This window comes from Pristis pectinata, chromosome 2 (assembly GCF_009764475.1).
Source record: "Pristis pectinata isolate sPriPec2 chromosome 2, sPriPec2.1.pri, whole genome shotgun sequence".
NCBI classification, from domain to species: Eukaryota; Metazoa; Chordata; class Chondrichthyes; order Rhinopristiformes; family Pristidae; genus Pristis; species Pristis pectinata.
Genome location: NC_067406.1, coordinates 25,733,196 through 25,754,769, shown reverse-complemented (window position 1 = coordinate 25,754,769; position 21,574 = coordinate 25,733,196). Strand labels below are relative to the sequence as shown.

Genomic DNA, 21,574 nt, shown 5'->3' with positions numbered 1-21,574 from the left:
AAAGCTAGCCTTGGTAAGTAACCTTGGTTAGAACATAGAACAACACAGCACAGAACAGGCCCTTCAGCCCACAATGTTGTGCCGACATAGCGAATCCCTCCTACCTACAGAATGCCCATATCCCTCCATTTTCCTCTCATTAATGTGCCCATCCAAGCCCCTCTTTAAAGCCCCCAATGAATTTGCCTCCACTGTGGTTGACCCATCTGATTCATTATTGTCTTTCTGGGAAGGAAATCTGCTGTCCTTACCCACTCTGCCTAATTGTGACTCCAGACCCACCAAGTAAGTTGACTGCTGACCACTGCCTCACTTGGGGCAAATAGGAAGGGACAATAAATTCACAATAAAGGTTGTGGATGTCTCTACCTTTATTGAAAACAGAGTTATTATTAAAACAGTTTTAATAATTTACATTCGCTACACAGAATGAAATTAAATCAGACATGTGAATTAAATTTTACTTACCCTTTTCTGTATTGTCTATCTTCTCCATTAAAATTGCTTACCTCACAGGAATTGTACCAGGTTTAAACTGCTGCAGGTTTAATGGGCAGATTTCCTAGCATTGATGTGGGAAGTTTGAAGGAGAGTTCCAACAGCAGAACTCATATGGGAAAACCCCCTGTGATCATCTTTTGGGAACTGTGGGACTTCTCTTTAACACAGAGCCTAAACTTCCACATGGTTACACTAATAAATGATGGCAGTTCAACAGAGTTAAGTTAGGAAATGCAGTAAACATCATTTCTTGTTTTATTTTTAGATTAGTGTCAACATATCCTGCATGTGAGCATGTGAAACTTAATCCTTTTTTGCATATACTTACGAGCCAAATATATTCCTTGAATGTATTAACTGCTGCTCATTTATTGTCTCATGGACGGCAACAGCCATTAACTAACTTGTCCAAGTGAATGAATGTCAGCTGGTTATGTTTCATAGGGTGTCATAGCCATGCCTGATTCTATTGTCAACCCATATTTGCACACATATTTTCCAGCAAGGATTCACTAAATAATGTTAAAATTTGGAAACCATTGATGACTTTTCACTTTCTTTACCTGACACAAATTATCTGTTGCAGCTTGCTATATCGATGGCTGTGATTATACATGCAAATTGTCTCTAGATATTCGTGCTTTTATATATTGTGCTTTTTTCAATCAAACTTATGATTTCGTTTCTTGTCCTCCATGACATTGCAACTGTTATACATCTCTGTGAAGGAGCTTATGTTTTATTCTCAGTGAACTGATGAGTGCAGAGAGGGTTAATTTCTGGAGAATCCATCAATGATTTGGCTACTTGTGTTAAAAGATAGTATTTCCCTTTACACCACTTTGCTCCCTTCATTCCCCATTGCTGGCTCCCTATTGCTTTGGGTAAGTGACTTCATTGCCTAGAGAACAGCCCAATCCTTGGGGTCAATTCCTGGATGATGCTGAACTAATTGTGAAACCAGTGCTGCAGTAGGTTTGCAAAAGATCCCTTGGTACTATTTTGTAGAAGAATAAGGGAATGGTCTGTGCTCTCCTACATAAACCTCAATCAAGATCACTAAAAATCTGTTGTTATGATATGGCACCTTATTGCCTTACTGCTGTATTTATTACATTGTAGAATGCCAACATTTCAAAAATGCTTCATTGGCTGGAAGATTCCATCTAATTTTAAGTTTTTTTTCTTTCTAATTGAGCCATTAGAGAATCTATTACCTTTGGGCATCTGGTAAGCATAGAATTAGAATCAGATCACAGTTTGAGAAACGGCTGCTGGCACTCAGTGCCTACAATTTGAGAACATTTAAGCCACTTGGGAAAGTTGCCAGCTACTATGGAAAAACTCATTCAGCAGGAAATAATCCCTTCCCTGTCAATTTACTCAATGGCCACATTCAGTCTGCAGAATCAGAAGGTCGTTGCTCCATGCTAGATTGATCCGTGTAACTGAGAAATACAAAATTGTTAAGAGTACTCTCTTTTGTTTGACATGTTAAACCAAGGCTCTACATCTCTGACATGGTCCAAAAAGGTACTATGGCATTGCAAAGCTACTATCCCAGTGTTATGGAAATGTACTGAGGGCGGAGTTTTCGGAAGAAACTAGAATGGTCGTCTATAGGCAACCCCAAATAACACAGAAGTTTCTCTTGTGTTGTTTTAAAAATATATATTTTTATTGGAAAGCAGAGTCTTTCATCATCAAAATCATTCCATTGACAGAATTATTTGTCATATGTTCCTTGTGAAGTGGTTTGCAACAGGAAGAAAAGTAAGGTACAGGAGGAAATTTTAAGTGACTTCCAATAGGAAATTGTAGCTCACTTCATCCACAGAATGGCTTTTATGATGTCTGGAGCTGACATTTTCAGTATCACTTACTGATTCAGTGCCAAAAATGTCTGTATTTCTTGCAAACTTAAAGTAACAGAGCCACTTTTCTTTCTGAAAAAATGCTGATGTTTGTTAGTCAGGTTGAAAAGATGCCTGAGTTTTGTAAATTTAAACCCATGGTGAGAAGAGAGCAAGGAAGAGATAATTGCTTAAAGTTTGAGTTACTTTGCTTATGATAACATTTGAGAACTTGAATTCACATTCTGTTTCAATGTCCTCAAATTGTTGGATGTCTCAAACTGTTTCACTGTCAACTAAGTGAATGAAAATCAGGCAAATGTAAATTTCTGTTCTAAGTTCAATATATGAACTAATGATGCTAAACAGATGTGCTAATGAGTGCTTTGAACATTCAGTAAATACTTGATCTGGTGTAATCTGCAAGGTTACAGACATACACCTAGGAAACGAGGAAGCTGTCTTTCAATTTCTTGGCTGGAACAGAGTCAGTGAGTTGAATAGACTCCTTCTGTACATTAAACCCACTGTTCCGCTAACCCTCTGTTCTTTCCATTTGAAGAAGGACTGGATTAGGCGTGTCCATTTTTTTCATGTTCTTTGTAAATCATTTTGAGAAATGTCCCTATACTCCTTAAAGGCACATACCCCTGAGGTTTGGCTCCTTTCTAATTGCCTATTCTTTGCAAGTCCTGGTAGTGAACATTGGAAAGTTGTTTTACCATAGAAGATGCACAGCAAGCCAGTCTGCTACTTATGCAATCCTTGCACATATTTTCAGTCATAAATGGAAATGCTGAAAAATTCTCAGTTCTTGCCTGCAGCATGAAAGTAAGCCCATTTGTAGTAACCACAGCAGTGCCATGACTGAAATCAGCAGTTGTGGTACAGATGGGCTCAGTGAACTAGGAGTGCAGCAACTGAACCAAGGTCTATCATGATCTATATGGGTAGATATTTTGAGGGGAAAATGTTTATGCAGTAAGCAATCAAAAGGTCATGTTAGTTACCTGCTTTGTACCACACAATAGTGTTTCGGAATTAAAATTGAATAGGCAGTTTTGGTCCTTTTGATGTTTTCCAATCTAAAGCGAAAATAATTCCTGGGTGGCATGTAACTAACTTGAAATGAAAAGAGAAATCTGTTCTATGGACCTACATGTGTGGTAAAACTGAAAATAACTTCAGGTCAAAAATTAGGATCAGAAGGAAATAATTACATATCAGTCTACATTTTCTAGGTTCAATATAGGCTGTGTAATCCCCAAGAAAAGGGATAATGCAGCTTTAGAAGAAGCTAATTTCAGTGTTCCTTAGAAATTTGGCTTGTTGGCTTTACTGGGTTACTGGAAGTACATATTTTCTCTAAGCACATGTACAAATTTTACTTCTTAAATGTCTTTCCAATTTTTTTTTGAAAAGCTGCCTTAATTTTTAAATGTTAAGCTTAGAAAATAACTATGAAGGAAAAAAGCTTACATTTAAAATATCCTCATTACAAATGTGGTGTAAGTGTCTGCTTATTAAATACTGACGTTGTTAATAATAGTCTGAAATGAAAATAAGATACATTGCCATATAATTTATGTAGTGGATTTTTTAAAATTATTACTCTCCTTTTTTACTCATTTTTGTCTTTTTTTTAGCCTCTTTGCTTTACTTTCGAAGAAGCACAACAAAGTTTTAGAACAGGCCACACAATCGTTAAGTGGTTCAGTCAGCACAGAGGAGAATCCTCCAATACCTGATCATGTAAGTCTTTAAAACTGAACTTCACAAACTAAATTTGCCATATGTGTAATGACAAAATGTAATGATATTACTTAGACAAAAGAGAAGCAAGCTAGACAAACAGCAAGTCTACATTATCATTTTATATGCAGAAAACTCTTCAAATATTGCAGAGTTAAAAGAAAAAAAATGTACGTGGTGCAAATGTTTAAGGAGGTAGGTGGTGTACCAGTCAAACAGTTTCCTTTGTCCTGGATGGTGTCAAGCTTCTAAGTGTTGTTAAAGGACCACTCGTCCAGCTGAGTGGAGAGTATTCCTTCATGCTCCTGAACTTGCAGTTGGTGGAAATCTTTGGGAATATCAGGAGATGAGACATGTGCCAGATGATACCCATGTTCTGACCAGTTCTTGTAGCCAGACTATTTACGTAGCTAATGCAGTTGAATTTCTGGTCAGTGGTCATATTCCAACCACCACACCCATCAACCTCCCAGGATGCTGATAGTAAAGTAATTGCTATTAGTAAGACCATTGTATGTCAGGATAAGTGGTTAGGCCCTCTCATTTCCATGGAGTGAATGTTACTTCCCACTTCGCAGCCCATGCTTAAATGATGTCTAGATCTCAGCTACACTCAGCAATGGATGGTTTCATTTTTGGAGCATTTTTGAACTGCACAATTATTGGTGAACATCCTCATTTCTGACCTTATGATGGAAAGGTAATTGATAAAGCAACTAAATATTGTTGGCCCTAGGATACTGCCCTGAAGATAGTGTTAGACGTTCAAATATATACCTTTTATGTCTTGTGTAATGTCCAGGCACTGATAATAAACAATGCTGAGGTGCTGCCTGTAGATTCTCTGCTCATATGTACAGGCTGGCAATGGAATCTTGTTTCTTAATTTTGTAACCTCCATGCCTACCCAAGAAAAAATGATAATCAGCTTTCCACTAACGGTGTGAATGCCTATTGTTCAGCTACTGACAATTTGTTTATTCAACTGCAGACAGAACCGTAGAATTCATATCCTTCTTCCCACATCTGACCTACCAGCAAGTAGGACTTCATTGTCATTACGTTTGGAAGTCTTGATTAATTCTGACCATCCCTTACCCTAGAATTACTTAGGCCAATTGCAGACGTCAATTCCAGCTCTTATTCAGAGAAAGAGAACAAAACCTAATTTCATGCTTTACATAACTAGATACTAAAACACACATTGCATTCATCCACTAAGCCAAGCATGAGATCAATGTCGTCGAATATAAGTCTAGACTGTTCTCCAATTTTTCTTTTAGAGGATTGCATCATTTCTCCATCGTTCAAATAACAGAGGAGAGTAATAACTGTTTATTTCTATAAGTGAAGGCCAAATATTTTAATGCTTTGTTCAGAAAATCATTGTTTTTGATTATTATGTCTTTTGGTTACAGATACTAAGTTGGTATAAAATAAAGGAAGTCATTGCATATTACCCAAGTGATTTTGTTCCATCACTTAAAATGCTGTTGATTTTGATCACAATTTCAAAGAAGGAATGAACATTTTTTGAAGTAAAAGGAATCAGTAGTATTTGTCATTCTCAAACATGTTTCTACTATTCCCTGTGCAGTGTAATAGAAAGACATGGTGGAATTTATGAAAGATTGTTTAGCTACCCCCTTCTTTATGTGTTAAACAGCTTAACAGGGTTACAGACAATCTGCTGGAGGAAATCAGCAGGCTGAGCAGTGTCTGTAGTGGGAAAGGAATTGTTAATGGTTCAGGTCAAAGCCCTTCAGCAGGGTTGAGAGTGGAGAGGGGACAGGAGACCAAGGTGATTGGTGGTCTGAGGAGGGGTGAAAGATGACGGGCAAGTCGAAACAGGTAGGGGAGGGGGTGGGGGAGGGGAAGAGGTGGGGTTGGGAGATGGAGGCAGGTGAATGATAGATGGAGAAGACAAAAGAAAGGAGTAGCAGATGAAAAGAGGTGGGGGGGAGTGGAGTGTGAAGGTGGAGACAGCTGCTGGAAGGTGATAAGCAGGAACACAAAGGCTGTCAGTGTTGGAATCTGATGAGTAAGGGAGGTGATAATGGCAGAAGGAATCTGAAGCAGATGAGGGAAGAGTGGGCAGGGGAAGCCTGTGAGTTACGTGTTGTGTGTCATGGGTAAATGGAACCACGAGAAGGAGGGGGATGAAGATGTGCTTGGTGTTGCTGATGTAGAGGAGGGCACATCAGGAGCACCGAATGCAGTAGACGAGGTTGAGGGAGGTGGACATGAATCTTTACCTCATCTGGAAGGGCTATTTAGGTTCCTAGATGTGGTGAGGAAGGAGGTGCAAAGACAAGAGTTACACCTCATGCAACTGCAGCGAAAGGTGCCTGGGCCAGGGAGGGGTGGGTGGGGAGGGATGAGCGGACCAGGGAGTTCGGAGGCAGTGGTCCCTGCACAAGGAAGAAAGCAGTGGGGAGGACAAAAGGCAGCTGGTGATAGGATTAACAGGGTTACATTGACTTACTACCCACACACCACCTCTCCTCCAGAAAGTTGCTTATTCTCGTAAGACCAAAACCTTACCAGCAGCACAACATATGTGCCTACATGCAAACGAGACAATGAGAGTTATCCATCCTCATTTCTGGTGCTCCTGTCCATTATTTAGCATGGCGCTAAGATCATAAAATGATAATTTAAGAAATAAAAATGTTGCAATAATGCAGCATAAAGTTCTTATCTGAGGTTGATTTTAAACTATACTGTTGAAGCAGTACAAAGAAAACGAGAAACGTATATATAGTTCCACTCAGTTCCCCCAAGGTATTCCAAACACTTTGCAGCCAGTGAAGTACACTTGCAGTACAGTTACTGGTTGAATGTAGGAAACATGACAGCTCATTATGAAAAATGCAAAATCCCACCAGCAGCTATGTGTAAATGACAAGACCCATGTGATTTTGTGATGGTTATTAAGAGAAGGATGTCGGCTTAATTCCGAAAGAGAACTCTGCTCTTCTTTGAAATAGTGTCATGCCAGTCTGAGAGCAGATATAACCTTAGTATACGTCATCTGAAAGATGGCACTGTTGTAAAAATGGAGTAAGAGTTGAGCTCACAACATCTGACTTCAAGGCATGAGTGCAAACATTGATGCACAACAAGACTTGAGCTGGAGAAGTGGTAAAAATCAGAACCACAGAATCATACAGCACAGAAATGGGCCCCTTCAGCCCACCTAGTTCATACCGGCAACGATGCCGATCTATACTAATCCCATTTGCCTGCATCAAGCCCATATCCCTTTATGCCTTTCTATCTAAGTACCTGTCCAATTGCCTTTTAAATATTGTAATTGTAATTGTGTCTGCCTCTACCACCTCCTCTGGCAGCTCGTTCTGGATAATCACCACCCTCTGTGTGGAAAAACCTACCCATCAGATCTCCTCTAAACTGATCCCCTCTCCCCTAAATCTGTGCCCTCTAGTTTTAGACTCCCCCACCCTAGGAGTAAAACCCTGTCTAAGCCCCTCATAATTTTAAAAACCTCCATAAGGTCACCCCTCGGCCTTCTTCATTCCAGTGAAAATGAACCCAAGTTTGTCCAACCTTTCCTTATCGCTCATACCCTGTAATCCAGGCAGCACCCTGGTGAACATCTTCTGCACCCTCTCCACAGTCTCCACATCTTTCCTATAATGGGGTGACCAGAACTGCACACAATACTCCAAGTGTGGTCTGACTAAAGTTTTATAGAGCTGCAGCGTTATTTCCTTCCTCTTATACTCAACACTCCTACCAATGAAAGCAAGCATGCCATATGTCTTCTTTACCACCTTATCCACTTGCATTGCCACTTTCAGTGATCTATGGCTTGGACCCCAAGATCCCTCTGTACTTCAGTACTATTTATAGGCCTACAATTGACTGTATACTTTCTCCTTTCATTTGACCTCCCAAAGTGCAACACCTCACACTTGGCTGGATTAAACTCCCATCTGTCACTTCTCTGCCCATATCTGTAACTAATCTATATCTCATTGTATACTTTAACATTGTCTTCTCATCTTGAACACAAAATAAATTAAAGACAGGATGGTACTGGGAATTGGATATTGGCATCTCACTTATGAATCCTGTCCTGATTGAGTAAAATAAAGTTTACTGTCTTTGATGACATTCCATTTCCACTAATTGGTCTTTTCTGGCATTCCTATTATTCTCACCTAACTGTCTTCATATAACCGTATTTCTGTATTGTGTGCTTATCTAGCTTCCCTTTCAACATATTTATGCTAAAAACCTCAGCTGTGTTTTGTGGTAGCCCATTTTATAATCTATCATGCTTTGAGTGAAGAAGTTTCTCATGAATTCATTGTTAGATATCTGGAGTACTTGGATATACAGGAATATGAAAGGATAATGGTTAAGTTACTGAACTAGCAATCATAGTCCTGACTCTTGGTCCAGAGATATGAATTCTACCATGACAGATAGGAACTTTAAATTCAAGACACTGAATTTTTTTTTAAAATGGGTTAGTCTCAATACAATGAGCCAGTGGTTTCATGGTCACTGTTAAAACCCACCTACACAGTGATCAACAGGTAGTGCTGTTGCTTCAAAGCTCCAGCGACCCAGATTCAATCCTGAGCTCCATTGCTGAGTGTGTGGAGTTTGCATGTTCTCCCTGTGACTGCATGGGTTTCCTCACACATCCCAAAGATGCAATGATTGATGGATTAATTGACACTGTAACTTACCCTTAGTAGAGATAGAGAATCAGGGTGGAGTTGATGGGCATGTGAGAAAGAATAGGTTACAGGCAAATAAGTAGGGGAGTGAGATTGCTCTGGGAGCTGGCATAGACTTAATGGGCTAAATGGCCTCCTATGTCATAAGAAAATACTCACAGATGTCCTGGTCTGAACTATATGTGACTCCCGACCCATCTTTACAGTTGACTCTAACTGCCTCCTCAGTTTAAGCACAGGCATTACCAATGATGTCCACATCCTGTGAGTAAATAAAAGAGATGTTACAATCTTGGATTTACAGCCTCTCGTTTTGGTCTTCTGCCTCAAATAGAAACATTTTCTTCATGTCTAGTCTCTCGAACCTTTTCATTATTTTAACAACATCTGCCGTCCCCCACGTGAAATAAATCTTAGCAGCCTGTCAGTGTGAATCTGTTTGTAATTTAACTAAGATTGATGGATTCACTCAGAACACAAGATGGCTGGAGTAGAAGATGGAATTGTCAAACAGGTATAGTGCAGATTGCTGTTCTGAGGGTGCAAATGTCCAGGTGCACAACTGGAACAGGTAGAGGTAGTTTTAGATTTTATTAACCTCTGCTGTCATGAAAAAGATGCAACAAGGATGAGGAGTGTTTCTAGAATTATAATGAGAAAATGAAACAACTGGAGCTGTATTTATTGTAGCATTGAAGTTTGAAGAAGAACTCAAAATTTTGATATAGTACATAAGAGTATGCTGTTCACAGCTTCAGTGGTGTACTCCATTATGAACTTTGGTCTTTACTTACATGCTAAATTTTTTACTTTTCTAAAGTTTTTGGTTCTGCAAAATATGCTCAGGTCCCAGCAGAAAAATCTCCATCTTCAGTGGCTAATAATAGCTATATAACACAAAAGCCTGCCAATAGCTGATCATGGGCACACAAGAAAATTGATTAGAAGTAGATGTGATTAAAATGCTGTAAATGCTAATATTGTTTACAATGCATTTCAGATCAAGTGTAATCTGTAACTCTATGACTATGGTTAAAAGAACCTGTGATTAAAGGTGCAGAACTTTGCACCACTTGTGCTACAGGTTGAAACTCTCTGGTCTGGTATTCTTTGGCCCAGCAACACCCGTGGTCCAACACGTTTTGAATCTAGCACCATTAGTTTACAGAATGGCCACCAGAGCAGTTGTATTAGCAGCGCCAAGCCACCTAGTTTCTTTGTATTTATTTTCTGTTTTAAACTTTATATACATACATTTCAACAGCATTGTGCATAAGTGAAAATACAGTCCAGCTTTTCAATTGTAGGCTTCATATTTCATGAAACAAGAACTATTTCTGACAGCATTAATGATCATTTAATTTTCTGTGGTCTGGCACCAGTCAGGTCTAAAGGGTGCCAGACTAGAGAGTTTCAACCTGTATTTTGCTTGTATAAAGATGTACTTAGTAGAAATATTTATAGACATTTTGCAAGATATTATGGCCTTGGAAGAACAAACTTTGAAGCTATTAATTATCATTAGCATGATAGAGTCTCACCTCTGGGCTTCTCTTGTCATTTTCATTTAATTAAAGATTTGGAAAAAGACAAGTGTTGGAAGATTTCATCTAGGGATTTGTGGGTTAATGCATTGCCCCATGTGGGAATTATTGGGAGCAGGAATGTTCCAGATCTTTTAGCTGGCTGGTCTAAGTCACAGCAGCATAAGTTCTGCAATTGGTTACAAAATTCTTGGACCAGAGTGGAAAGATCAGCTAGGATATCTCCCTTATTAGAAACAAATAAACTTTGGTGAAAAAGTATACATGTGGATATTGGGTAATAACAAAATCAAGCTAATTTGCACCAAGCTTACTGTATAGGTTTGCTCATGAGCAACAATTGAGAGTGTAGCCCTGGCTGATTTTCCTTCATCCCTCTTCCTCTGCATGTGAGCAACTATGCTGGTGTAACAGCCACTCTGGTAGTGACCTTCTGAGGCCATTGTGCAGTGCTCATGGACTTCGTTATTTTAAAATGAAAGACACAGATGATAAATAGAATTTGCCCATTTACCTGCTGAGACAATATTGAAGGAAACCACTTTTCTCCAAAGAAAGAAAGGTAATTGTGCATCCATTTTCCTTCACAATTGTCACTGATAATTTACACGTTGCTGATACAGAAATCAAGATTGGTCTTTCCTCTAACTCAAATGGTGCATTAAATTTCCCTACACCATTTTTAGGGTCTGCTTAGACTTTCTACTGGATAGTGCCGATTTATAAATATAAACTAAATATTTTGTAGCTTTCTCATAAGCCTTCAGTCTTATGTTTGTCTTTAGATTTTGATCCTCTCCTCTCTTGAATATATTATGGTGCTGGATATAATCCCATGAATCCTAAGCATCCTCCAATATCCTAAATGAACATACTTTACATGTAAGCCAAGAATCTGAGTGCCAGGCATCTATTCAGCCATTGAGGGGATCATGGATCAAATTAATCCTGTGTAACTTCCACGGTGAAATTATTGGTCAAGGATTAGGAACAAGAGTGCTGGCACATGTCTTCACTTTACATTTGCTTAGCTTTAAAAATAGACTACAATTGTTCCAGCCATTTTCTAAGTTTGTATGTTGTAATTTTTAAAAAAGCTGGTTATCAAGGTAACCACTTCAAACTAATTTGAAGTTTTATCATTAACAAAGTAAGTTTTTAGAAATCAGCCTCTTTCCTCCTTCTCAAGGCCATTGATAAGGTCAATAAATACTGCCCTTGTCAGTGATGCCCTGTCCCTAAAAGTGAGTAAAATAATTTGTCCTGAGAATGTTAACCTTGTGATCATCTCGTACGACCTCCTTCACTGTAGGAACTTCACATCTTCCAGTACAACTCTGGCCTTTACTAAAATATGGATTAGGAGCACAGAGTACTGCATCTAGTTACTCTTTGTGCCCAACCAGCCAAAGGTGGTGTTTTCAGAAGCCACTGATGACGTCCAGTAGCAGATTTCTGTTAGAGGTACAATTTCTTGCTTCTGTGTCTTAGCATTTTTACAGATGACTCTTGACTAACCTCTTATTTCTAGTGAAAGTTGGTAACAAGGGAGGAACCTTTGTCAGATAAAGACCTGTTTCACTTTGGGGGGGAGGGGTAATACTATGACTTTAACAATGCTGGAATGTGTTGAGATATCTTTGTAGGCAGGAACTCATTTGTGTTAATGCCATTTGTGCAATTTTGTTACCGTGGTTTCCCACTGCTCCAGATAACGTTATTTGATTATAATGTTTTAACATAAAGGTTTGATTTAGCCTTGATCTTGAAGGTATTTTTTCATTGCACAGCCATTGAAAGTATTCAAGTTATCTTCACCAAACACTGAATAAGCAGTGATCTGACATCCATTTCAAAACAGTGGTTACCTTGGTATGGGTTTTGTCAAGTTTCATTGAACTAGCCTTGCTAAATTGAGACACGAGACTGCAGATGCTGGAGTCTGGAGCAAAAAAAAGATGCTGGAGGAACTCAGAGGGTCAGCCAGCATCTGTGGAATGAAATGGACAGTCGATATTTCGGGTTGACACCCTTCATCTGGCCATTTTGGAGCAGCCATTGTGTGAGTGGTTCAGTGTTAGAGTAGGGGACTGAGGCTTTGGCTGAAGAGGCTTCGGCAAATAGAAGTGGAGGCTAAGGTGAGGTTCTGTTAAGTTCTCTTTCTTTCTTTATTATTGCACAGGTAGAGTAGTGGGAATGACACCCAGTGCAGTGGTATGTTCCTCTTGCATGATGTGGGAAGTCAGGGAGACCTCCAGTGTCCCAGATGACTACAGCTGCAAGTAGTGCATCCGGCTGTAGCTCCTTACAGACCGTGTTATGGAACTAGAGTTGGAGCTGGATGACCATCGGATCATTTGGGAGACTGAGGGGTTGATAGACAGGAGTTACAGGGAAGCAGTAACACCTAATTTGCAGGTAGCTGGGTGACTGTCAGGAGTGGGAAAGGGAATAGGCAGTCAGTGCAGAGTACCCCTGTGGCCGTTCCCCTCAATAACAAGTATATCATTTTAGATGGGAGTTGGGGGGACGACCTACTAGAGGAAAGCCACAGCACTCAGGTCTCGGGCATTGATTCTGACTCTTGGGCTCAGAAGGGAAGGGGGGAGAAGAGGCAAGCGGTAGTGATAGGGGATTCATTGGTCGGGGAACAGACAGGAGGTTCTGTGGACAAGAACGAGACTCTCAGATGGTATGTTGCCTCCCAGGTGCCAGGTCAGAGATGTCCTGGATCGAGTTCATAGCATTCTTAAGGGGGAGCAGCCAGAGGTCATGGTACACATTGGTACCAATGACTTAGGCAGGAAAAGCGATGAGGTCTTGCAAAGTGAGTTCAGGGAGTTTGGTGCTAAGTTAAAAGACAGACCTCCAGGGTGGTGATCTCAGGATTGCTACCTGTGCCATGTGCTAGTGAAGCAAGAAATAGGAAGATAGTGCAGTTTAACAAGTGGCTAAGCAGATGGTGCAGGAGGGAGGGCTTCAGATTTTTAGGTCATTGGGCTCTCTTCCAAGGCAGGTGGGGTCTGTATGACAGGATGGTTTGCACCTGAACTGGAGGGGGACCAATATCATTGCGGGAAGGTTTGCTAGTGCTGCCTGGGTTGGGGGGAGGGGAGGAGGGGGGAGGTGGTTAAACTAGAGATGTGGGGGGGTGGGAACCAGAGTGGCAGAACAGCAAGTGGAGAGGCTGTGGGGAAAGTAGATGTTAAGACTACAAGCAAAGATGGAAGCTGAAAGGTTGAGCATGGTGGGACTAATGTTCTGAGTTGCGTCTATTTCAATGCAAGGAGTATTGTAGGAAAGGCAGATGAACCTAGAGCATGGATCCCTGCGTGGAATTATGATGTTGTAGCCATTCGTGAGACTTGGTTGCAGGAAGGGCAGGACTGGCAGCTCAATATTCTGGGGTTCCGATGTTTTAGATATGATGGAGAAGGAGGTATTAAAGGGGGAGGGATGGCATTACTGATCAGGAAAAATGTCATGGCAGTGCTCAGCGAGGGCATACTGGAGGGCTTGACTATGGAGGCAATTTGTGTGGAGCTGAGGAATAAACAAGGGATGACCACGTTAATGGGACTATATTATAGACCTCCCAATAGTCAGCAGGATTTAGAGGAGCAAATTTGTAGACAGGCAGCAGATGGGTGTAGGAAATATAAAGTTGTGATAGTAGGTGATTTTAACTTCCCATATATTGACTGGAACTCCCATACTGTAAAAAGACAGGATGGGATAGAGTTTGTGAAATGTGTTCAGGAATGTTTCCTTAATCAATATGTAGAGGTCCCAACTAAAGAGAGCGCAGTACTAGATCTCCTCTCGGGGAATGAGACAGAGCAGGTACGGAAGTCAGTGTAGGGGAACACTGGATCCAGTGATCATAGTTCCATTAGTTTCAAGATAATTAGGGAGAAGGATAGGACTGGTCCTAGGGTTAAGATTCTAAACTGGAGGAAGGCCAATTTGAGTCCATCAGAAGGGATCTGGCAGGCGTGCATTGGGTAGGTTGTTTTCCCGCAAAGAGATGTTTGGTTAGTGGGACACCTTCAAAAGCGAAATATTGAGAGTACAAGATCTGTATGTTCCTGTTAGACTGTTGGGTGGCACGGTAGCATAGCGGTTAGCACAACGCTATTACAGCACCAGCGATCAGGGTTCGATTCCCGTCGCTGTCTGTAAGGAGCTTGTACGTTCTCCCGTGTCTGCGTGGGTTTCCGCCGGGTGCTCCGGTTTCCTCCCACATTCCAAAGATGTACAGGTAGGTTAATTTGGGGTTTAAAATGGGCGGTGCAGACTTGTTGGGCCGGAAGGGCCTGTTACCACGCTGTAAATAAAATAAGATTTAAAAAAAATTTAAATTTAAAAATAAGAGGCAAGGTATAGGCAGTTAGGGTCAAATGAGGCGCTTGAGTATAAGAAATGCAAGAGAACATTTTAGAGAGAAATCAGGAGGGCTAAAACAGGACATGAGGTTGCTCTGGCAGACAAGGTGAAAGAGAATCCCAAGGATTTTTATAGCTATATTCAGAGCAAAAGGATAGTAAGAGACGAAATTGGTCCTCTTGAAGATCAGCGTGGTTATCTATGCATGGAGCCAAAAGAGATGGGGGAGATCGTAAATGAATATTTGCATCCGTATTTACTCTGGAAACCGACACAGAGTCTATAAAACCGAGGAAAAAAGAGTAGTGAGGTCATGGACCATATTCAGATTGCGGAAGAGGAGGTACGTGCTGTCTTGAGGCGAATTAGGGTGGATAAATCTCCAGGGCCTGATGAGGTGTCCCCTCAGACCTTGTGGGAGGCTAGTGCAGAAATTGCAGAGGCCCTGACAGAGATATTTAGAATGTCCTTAGCCACGGGTGAAGTGGACGAAGGAGAGGAGCAGCTAAATGACAACTGGCCATCAAAATCATGACAGATTTTGCTTTTACAACTAAGGGATATTGCACCTGAAACTATTACCTTGCCTGTGATCAGTTAATTGATCATTAACAGGATATTGAATTTGGGACATTGTTCTCCTTGTTTTCCACCTTTCTTCTCTCCATCTTTTTCCCCTCCCCTCCTTTTGGCCCTCATTTCCTTTTTCTACTTTCTCCCTCCCACACTTCCTCATTCCCACTTTCTCTCTCCATCCCTTATTTCTCCTCCCACATCCTACTCCCCTTCTTTATTCATCCTCTTTGCGTTCTTCCCTCCTCTTCCCCTCCTCTTTTTCCTTCCCCTTCCTCATTCCTACCTTCTCCCTCCTACTCCTTTTAAAAATTTCTGCCCTACCTTATTCCTCGTCCTCTCCAACCTCTCCCTTCTGCTTCCACATCCTTCCCATCTTTGGTCTTCCTTTCTTCCTCCTTCTCCACCTTTCTTGCTCTTCTTTTCTGCTCTACTCCACCTTACCCACTTGCCCACCTTCCTTGACCGTTTGCTCCCCTTGGAAAGAAGGGTTTGTAGGGATCTACGCCTCAGCAAAGGGTGCACTCATTCAGCAGAAGATGATGTTGAGGAATTGCTTAAGTAAAAAAAAAGGTGGGGGGAGGTTTGCTTTAGCTCATTAAAAAAAATCCATTTGAAATCCTGTTTAAAATTGGATTTCATAATGTAATCCTTTTTAAATTACTGCCTATTGTTTTAAATCTTTTTAGCAGACTTCTTTTCAAGTACTTTAGTAACCTTTTATCACTTTGTTTTGTTTTAATAGTTCCACCAAAATCCAAATTAGCTTTTGATGTTTGATAAAATTCCATTGTCAGAGAAAACTGTTTGGCACAAATATATTTGTTAAGCTTATCACTTTCACATGATTCAATTGTTTAGAAATCCATTAACTCAACCCCTCCATGGTCAGTCTCAGTATTATCTGCTGTTTGTCTTTTCCAAAAAAACACTTGGAACCGAATTACTATTTACAGCCAATATGTGGCTCCAAAATGGGTGTGCTGCTTGTCTGTCTGAGTTATGCTAAGGTTCAACCAGCTATGACCTCATGGTGTTATTACCTGCCTCAACTGACTCGATGCAAGATTCAAGATTCAAGATTTGCTTTATTGTCATTTCTCTGAGTATTTACATGCACAAAAAACAAAATACTGTTTCTCACCAGCTCATATCAGTGCAACAAAAAGAACAGTGATAATATCGAAAATAGTCTATAAAAACACCTCTAAAACAAAACTAAAAACATATCAACACCACATATTCATATCTGTTAAAGTGCGTTTATGTATTAATAAGTGCTTATTCAGCTCGAGATGAAGTTCAACGTATCAGGTAACTAACTATCAAACTGTTTCTGTATTGATGTATGTATGTGTGTGTGGAGGGAGAGCTTGTCAGTGGAAGTGGAAGGGGACACAGTCCATTTATGATCCTGACTGCTTGTGGGAAAAAGCTGTTCAGCATCCTACTAGATCTAGAGCATATGCTCCTATATCTCTTCCCCAATGGCAGAAGGGAAAACAGGTCGTGAGAAGGGTGATGAAAGTCCTTAATGATGGACTCGGGTGTCGTGCCTGACTCCTAATTAATCTAGGCAGAATTTAGATGCTCTTTATGATGAAAATGAAGAGGAAAGTATGAGATAGTGGGTTTAAGTAAGTAGCACTTGATCTTTTAAATGTTTCATTTAGAGACACTATGCACAGGTTCATCTTTGTCTCATTATGCTCCCTTGGACAATAAAGACATAGTATAAAGGTTGCTGCCTTTATTGTCAGAGATGTAGCTTTTTAACGGTTTATTTGTGTTCATGAGAAACTGGTTCCATAATGTATCAGAATCAGGTTTATTATCACTGACATATGTCATGAAATTTGTTGTTTTGTGGCAGCAGTACAGTGCAAGACATAAAGACATAAAAATTACTGAAAGTTACAGAAATAAATAAATAGTGCAAAAGAGGAATAACGAGGTAGTGTTCATGGGTTCATGGACCGTCCAGAAATCTGATGGTGGAGGGGAAGAAGCTGTTCCTGAAACGTTGAGTGTGGGTCTTCAGGCTCTTGTACCTCCTCTCCAATGTAGTACCGTGAAGAGGGCATGTCCCGGTTGGTGAGGGGTCCTTAATGATGGATGCCACCTTCTTGAGGCACCGCATCTAGAAGATGTCCTCGATGGTGGGGAGGGTTGTGCTCATGATGGAACTGGCTGAGTCTACAACCTTCTGCAGCCTCTTTTGATCCTGCACATTGGAGCCTCCATACAAGGTGGTGATGCAACCAGTTAGGATGCTCTCCACTGTACTTCTATAGAAATTACAAGAGACTTTGGTGACATACCAAAGAGGACGGGTTGCACTTGAATCCCGGGGGACCAACATACTGGCGGGGAGGTTTGCTAAGGCTACTGGGGAGAGTTTAAAATAGAACTGTTGGGGGGTGGGATCCGTACTGGAGAGACTGGGGAAGAGGTGTTTGGCTCTCAAATAGAGGAGGCTAGGAGTAAGTACCATAGGCAGGTGATAGAGAAAGGACGTGTTCAGACAGGCTTGAGATGTGTCTATTTTAACGCAAGGAGTGTTGTGAACAAGGCGGATGAGCTTAGAGCTTGGATCGATACTTGGAGCTATGATGTGGTGGCCATTACGGAGACTTGGATGGTTCCGGGGCTGGAATGGTTGATTCAAGTGCCGGGTTTTAGATGTTTCAGGAAGGACAGGGAGGGAGGCAAGAGAGGTGGGGGAGTGGCACTGTTGATCAGAGATAGTGTCACGGCTGTGGAAAAGGTGGACGTTGTGGAGGGATTGTCTACGGAGTCTCTGTGGGTGGAGGCTAGGAACAGGAAGGGGTCGATAACTGTGCTGGGTGTTTTTTATAGGCCATCCAATAGTGACAGGGTTATTGAAGAGAAGATAGGGAAGCAAATCCTAGAAAGGTGTGAGAATAACAGAGTTGTTGTGATGGGGGATTTTAATTTCCCAAACATCGATTGGCATCTCCAGACAGTGAGGGGTTTAGATGGGGTGGAGTTTGTTAGGTGTGTTCAGGAAGGGTTCTTGACACATTATGTAGGTAGACCTACAAGAGGAGAGGTTGTGCTTGATTTGATATTGCGAAATGAACCTGGTCAGGTGTCAGATCTCTCAGTGGGTGAACATTTTGGTGATAGTGATCATATTTCTAACTCCTTTACGTTAGCGCTAGAGAGAGATGGGAACAGACAGGCTAGGAAGGTGTTTACTTGGAGTAAGGGGAATTCTGAGGCTCTCAGGCAGGAAATTGGAAGATTAAATTGGGAACAGATGTTCTCTGGGAAAAGTACAGAAGATATGTGGCAAATATTCAGGGGGTATTTGTGCGGAGCTCTGCATAGACATGTTCCGATGAGAGGGGAGTCATGATAGGATACAGGAACCGTGGTGTACAAAGGCTATAATAAATCTAGTCAAAACAAAAAGAAAAGCATACAAAAGGTACAGAGAGCTAGGTAATGTTAGGGATCTGGAGGAGTACAAGGCTAAAAGGAAGGAAAGAGATTAGGAGAGCCAGAAGGGGACATGAGAAGGCCTTGGCGGGCAAGATTAAGGAAAACCCCAAGGCGTTCTACAAGTATGTGAAGAGTAAGAGGATGAAACGCGAAAGGATAGGGCCTATCAAGTGCAGCAGTGGGAAAGTGTGTATGGATCCAGAAGAAATAGCGGAGGTACTTAATGAATACTTTACGTCAGTATTCACCACGGAAAAAGATCTGGGGGATTGTAGTGGGGACTTGCAGCGGCCTGAAAAGCTTGAGCATGTAGATATTAGAAAAGAGGTGGTGCTGAAACTTTTGGAAAGCATCAAGTTAGATAAGTCACCAGGACCAGATGATATGTACCCCAGGTTGCTGTGGGAGGCAAGGGAGAAGATTGCGGAGCCTCTGACGATGATCTTTGTGTCGTCGATGGAGACGGGAGAGGTTCCAGAAGATTGGAGGGTTGCGGATGTTGTTCCCTTATTCAAGAAGGGGAGTAGGGATAGCCCAGGGAATTATAGACCGGTGAGTCTTACCTCAGTGGTTGGTAAGCTGATGGAGAAGATCCTGAGAGGCAGGATTTATGAACGTTTGGAGAGGTATAATATGATTAGGAATAGTCAGCATGGCTTTGTCAAGGGCAGGTCCTGTCTTACGAGCCTGATTGAATTTTTTGAGGATGTGATTAAGCACATCGATGAAGGGAGAGCAGTAGATGTCGTGTATATGAAGTTCAGCAAGGCTTTTGATAAAGTACCCCATGCGAGGCTTATGGAGAAGGTGAGGAGACATGGGATCCAAGGGGACATTGCAGTGTGGATCCAGAACTGGCTGGCCCACAGAAGGCAAAGAGTGGTTGTTGAAGGGTCGTATTCTGAGTGGAGGTTGGTGACCAGTGGTGTACCTCAGGGATCTGTACTGGGACCCTTACTCTTTGTGATTTTTATAAACAACCTGGATGAGGAAGTGGAGGGGTGGGTTAGTAAGTTTGCGGATGACACGAAGGTTGGGGGTGTTGTGGATAGTTTGGAGGGCTGTCAGAGGTTACAGAGGGACATAGATAGGATGCAGAGTTGGGCTGAGAAGTGGCAGATGCAGTTCAACCCAGATAAGTGTGAAGTGGTTCATTTTAGTAGGTCAAGTATGTTGGCGGAATATAGTATTAATGGTAGGACTCTTGGCAGTGTGGAAGATCAGAGGGATCTTGTGGTCCGAGTCCATAGGACGCTCGAAGCGGCTGCGCAGGTTGACTCTTTGGTTAAGAAGGCATATGGTGTATTGTCCTTCATCAATCGGGGAATTGAATTTAGGAGCCGTGAGGTATTGTTGCAGCTATATAGGTCCCTGGTCAGACCACAGTTGGAGTATTGTGCTCAGTTCTGGTTGCCTCACTACAGGAAAGATGTGGAAGCCATAGAGAGGGTGCAGAGGAGATTTACAAGGATGCTGCCTGGAATGCGGAGCATGCCTTACGAAAGCAGGTTGAGGGAACTTGGCCTTTTCTCCTTGGAGAGACGGAAGATGAGGGGGGACCTGATAGAGGTGTATAAAATGATGAGAGGTATTGATAGGGTAGATAGTCAGAGGCTTTTCCCCAGGGCTGAATTGGTGGCCACAAGAGGACATAGGTTTAAGGTGCTGGGGAGTAGATATAGAGGAGATATTAGGGGTAGGTTTTTTACTCAGGGAGTGGTGAGTGCATGGAATGGGCTGCTGGAAGCGGTGGTGGAGGCGGATACAGTAGGGTCTTTCAAGAGACTGTTAGATAGGTACATGGAGCTGAGTAAAATAGAGGGCTATGGGTAAGCCTAGTAATTTCTAGGGTAGGGACATGTTCGGCACAGCTTTGTGGGCCGAAGGGCCTGAATTGTGCTGTAGTTTTTCTATGTTCTATACCAAATCTCCTCAAACTCCTAATGAAGTAAAGCCTCTGGCATGCCTTCTTGGTGATTGCATCAATGTGTTGGGCCCAAGATAGGTCCTCTGAGATGTTGACATCCAGGAACTTGAAGCTGCTCACCCTTTCCACCACTGACCCCTCAATGAAGACTGATGTGTGTTCTTCCGACTTCCCCTTCCTGAAGTCCACAGTCAATTCCTTAGTCTTGCTGATGTTGAGTGTGATGTTGTTGTTGCGACACCACTCAACCAGCCAATTGTTCTCACTCCTGTACGTCGCCTCATCGCCATTTGAGATTCTGCCAACAGCAGTGGTGTCAGTGGTGAATTTATAGATGGCATTTGAGCTGTGCCTCGCCACACAGTCATGAGTGTAGAGAGAGTAGAGCAGTGGGCTAAGTGTGCCTATGTTGATTGTCAGTGAGGAGGCGATGTTCCTAATTCTCCTATATTTCATATATATAACCAATTCTAATTTATCTCATTTAGAGCATTGGAAAAAGCATAGTTATTCAAATCATTCTGTAGCTTGTACATTTCTGACGTTGAATTTGGCATCAGTATACAACAATGAAATGAAAAAAATTATAGTTTTATGATATCTTTCATGACCTTGTACATTCAAAAGTTGTTTATAGCCAAAGAAATACTATTAGAATATAGTTACTGATGGTATGGTAGCATACTGGTTCAGAAGCATACACCATGGAGACATAAGTGCCATCATAACATTTAAATTTAAATAATTAAACATGGAACGAAAGGCTTGTATCAGTATTGCAGGACCATAAAACTACTGGGTCATTGTAAAAACCTGATGTTTGTGGTTGAGTCCCTGCATCAGGACAGAGTGTAG

General features: G+C 41.5%; 1 protein-coding gene across 4 annotated transcripts in view; it reads left to right on the top strand.

The window, feature by feature from the left end:
* The window catches only part of dym (dymeclin), a 275,633-nt gene that overhangs the window by 164,961 nt on the left and 89,098 nt on the right, over positions 1–21,574 (top strand). For all 4 annotated transcript variants that reach the window (XM_052039238.1, XM_052039219.1, XM_052039228.1 and 1 more), the window contains one exon: positions 4,001–4,106. In XM_052039238.1, the coding sequence (XP_051895198.1) occupies positions 4,001–4,106 (106 nt within the window). The remainder of the gene's footprint in view (positions 1–4,000; positions 4,107–21,574) is intronic.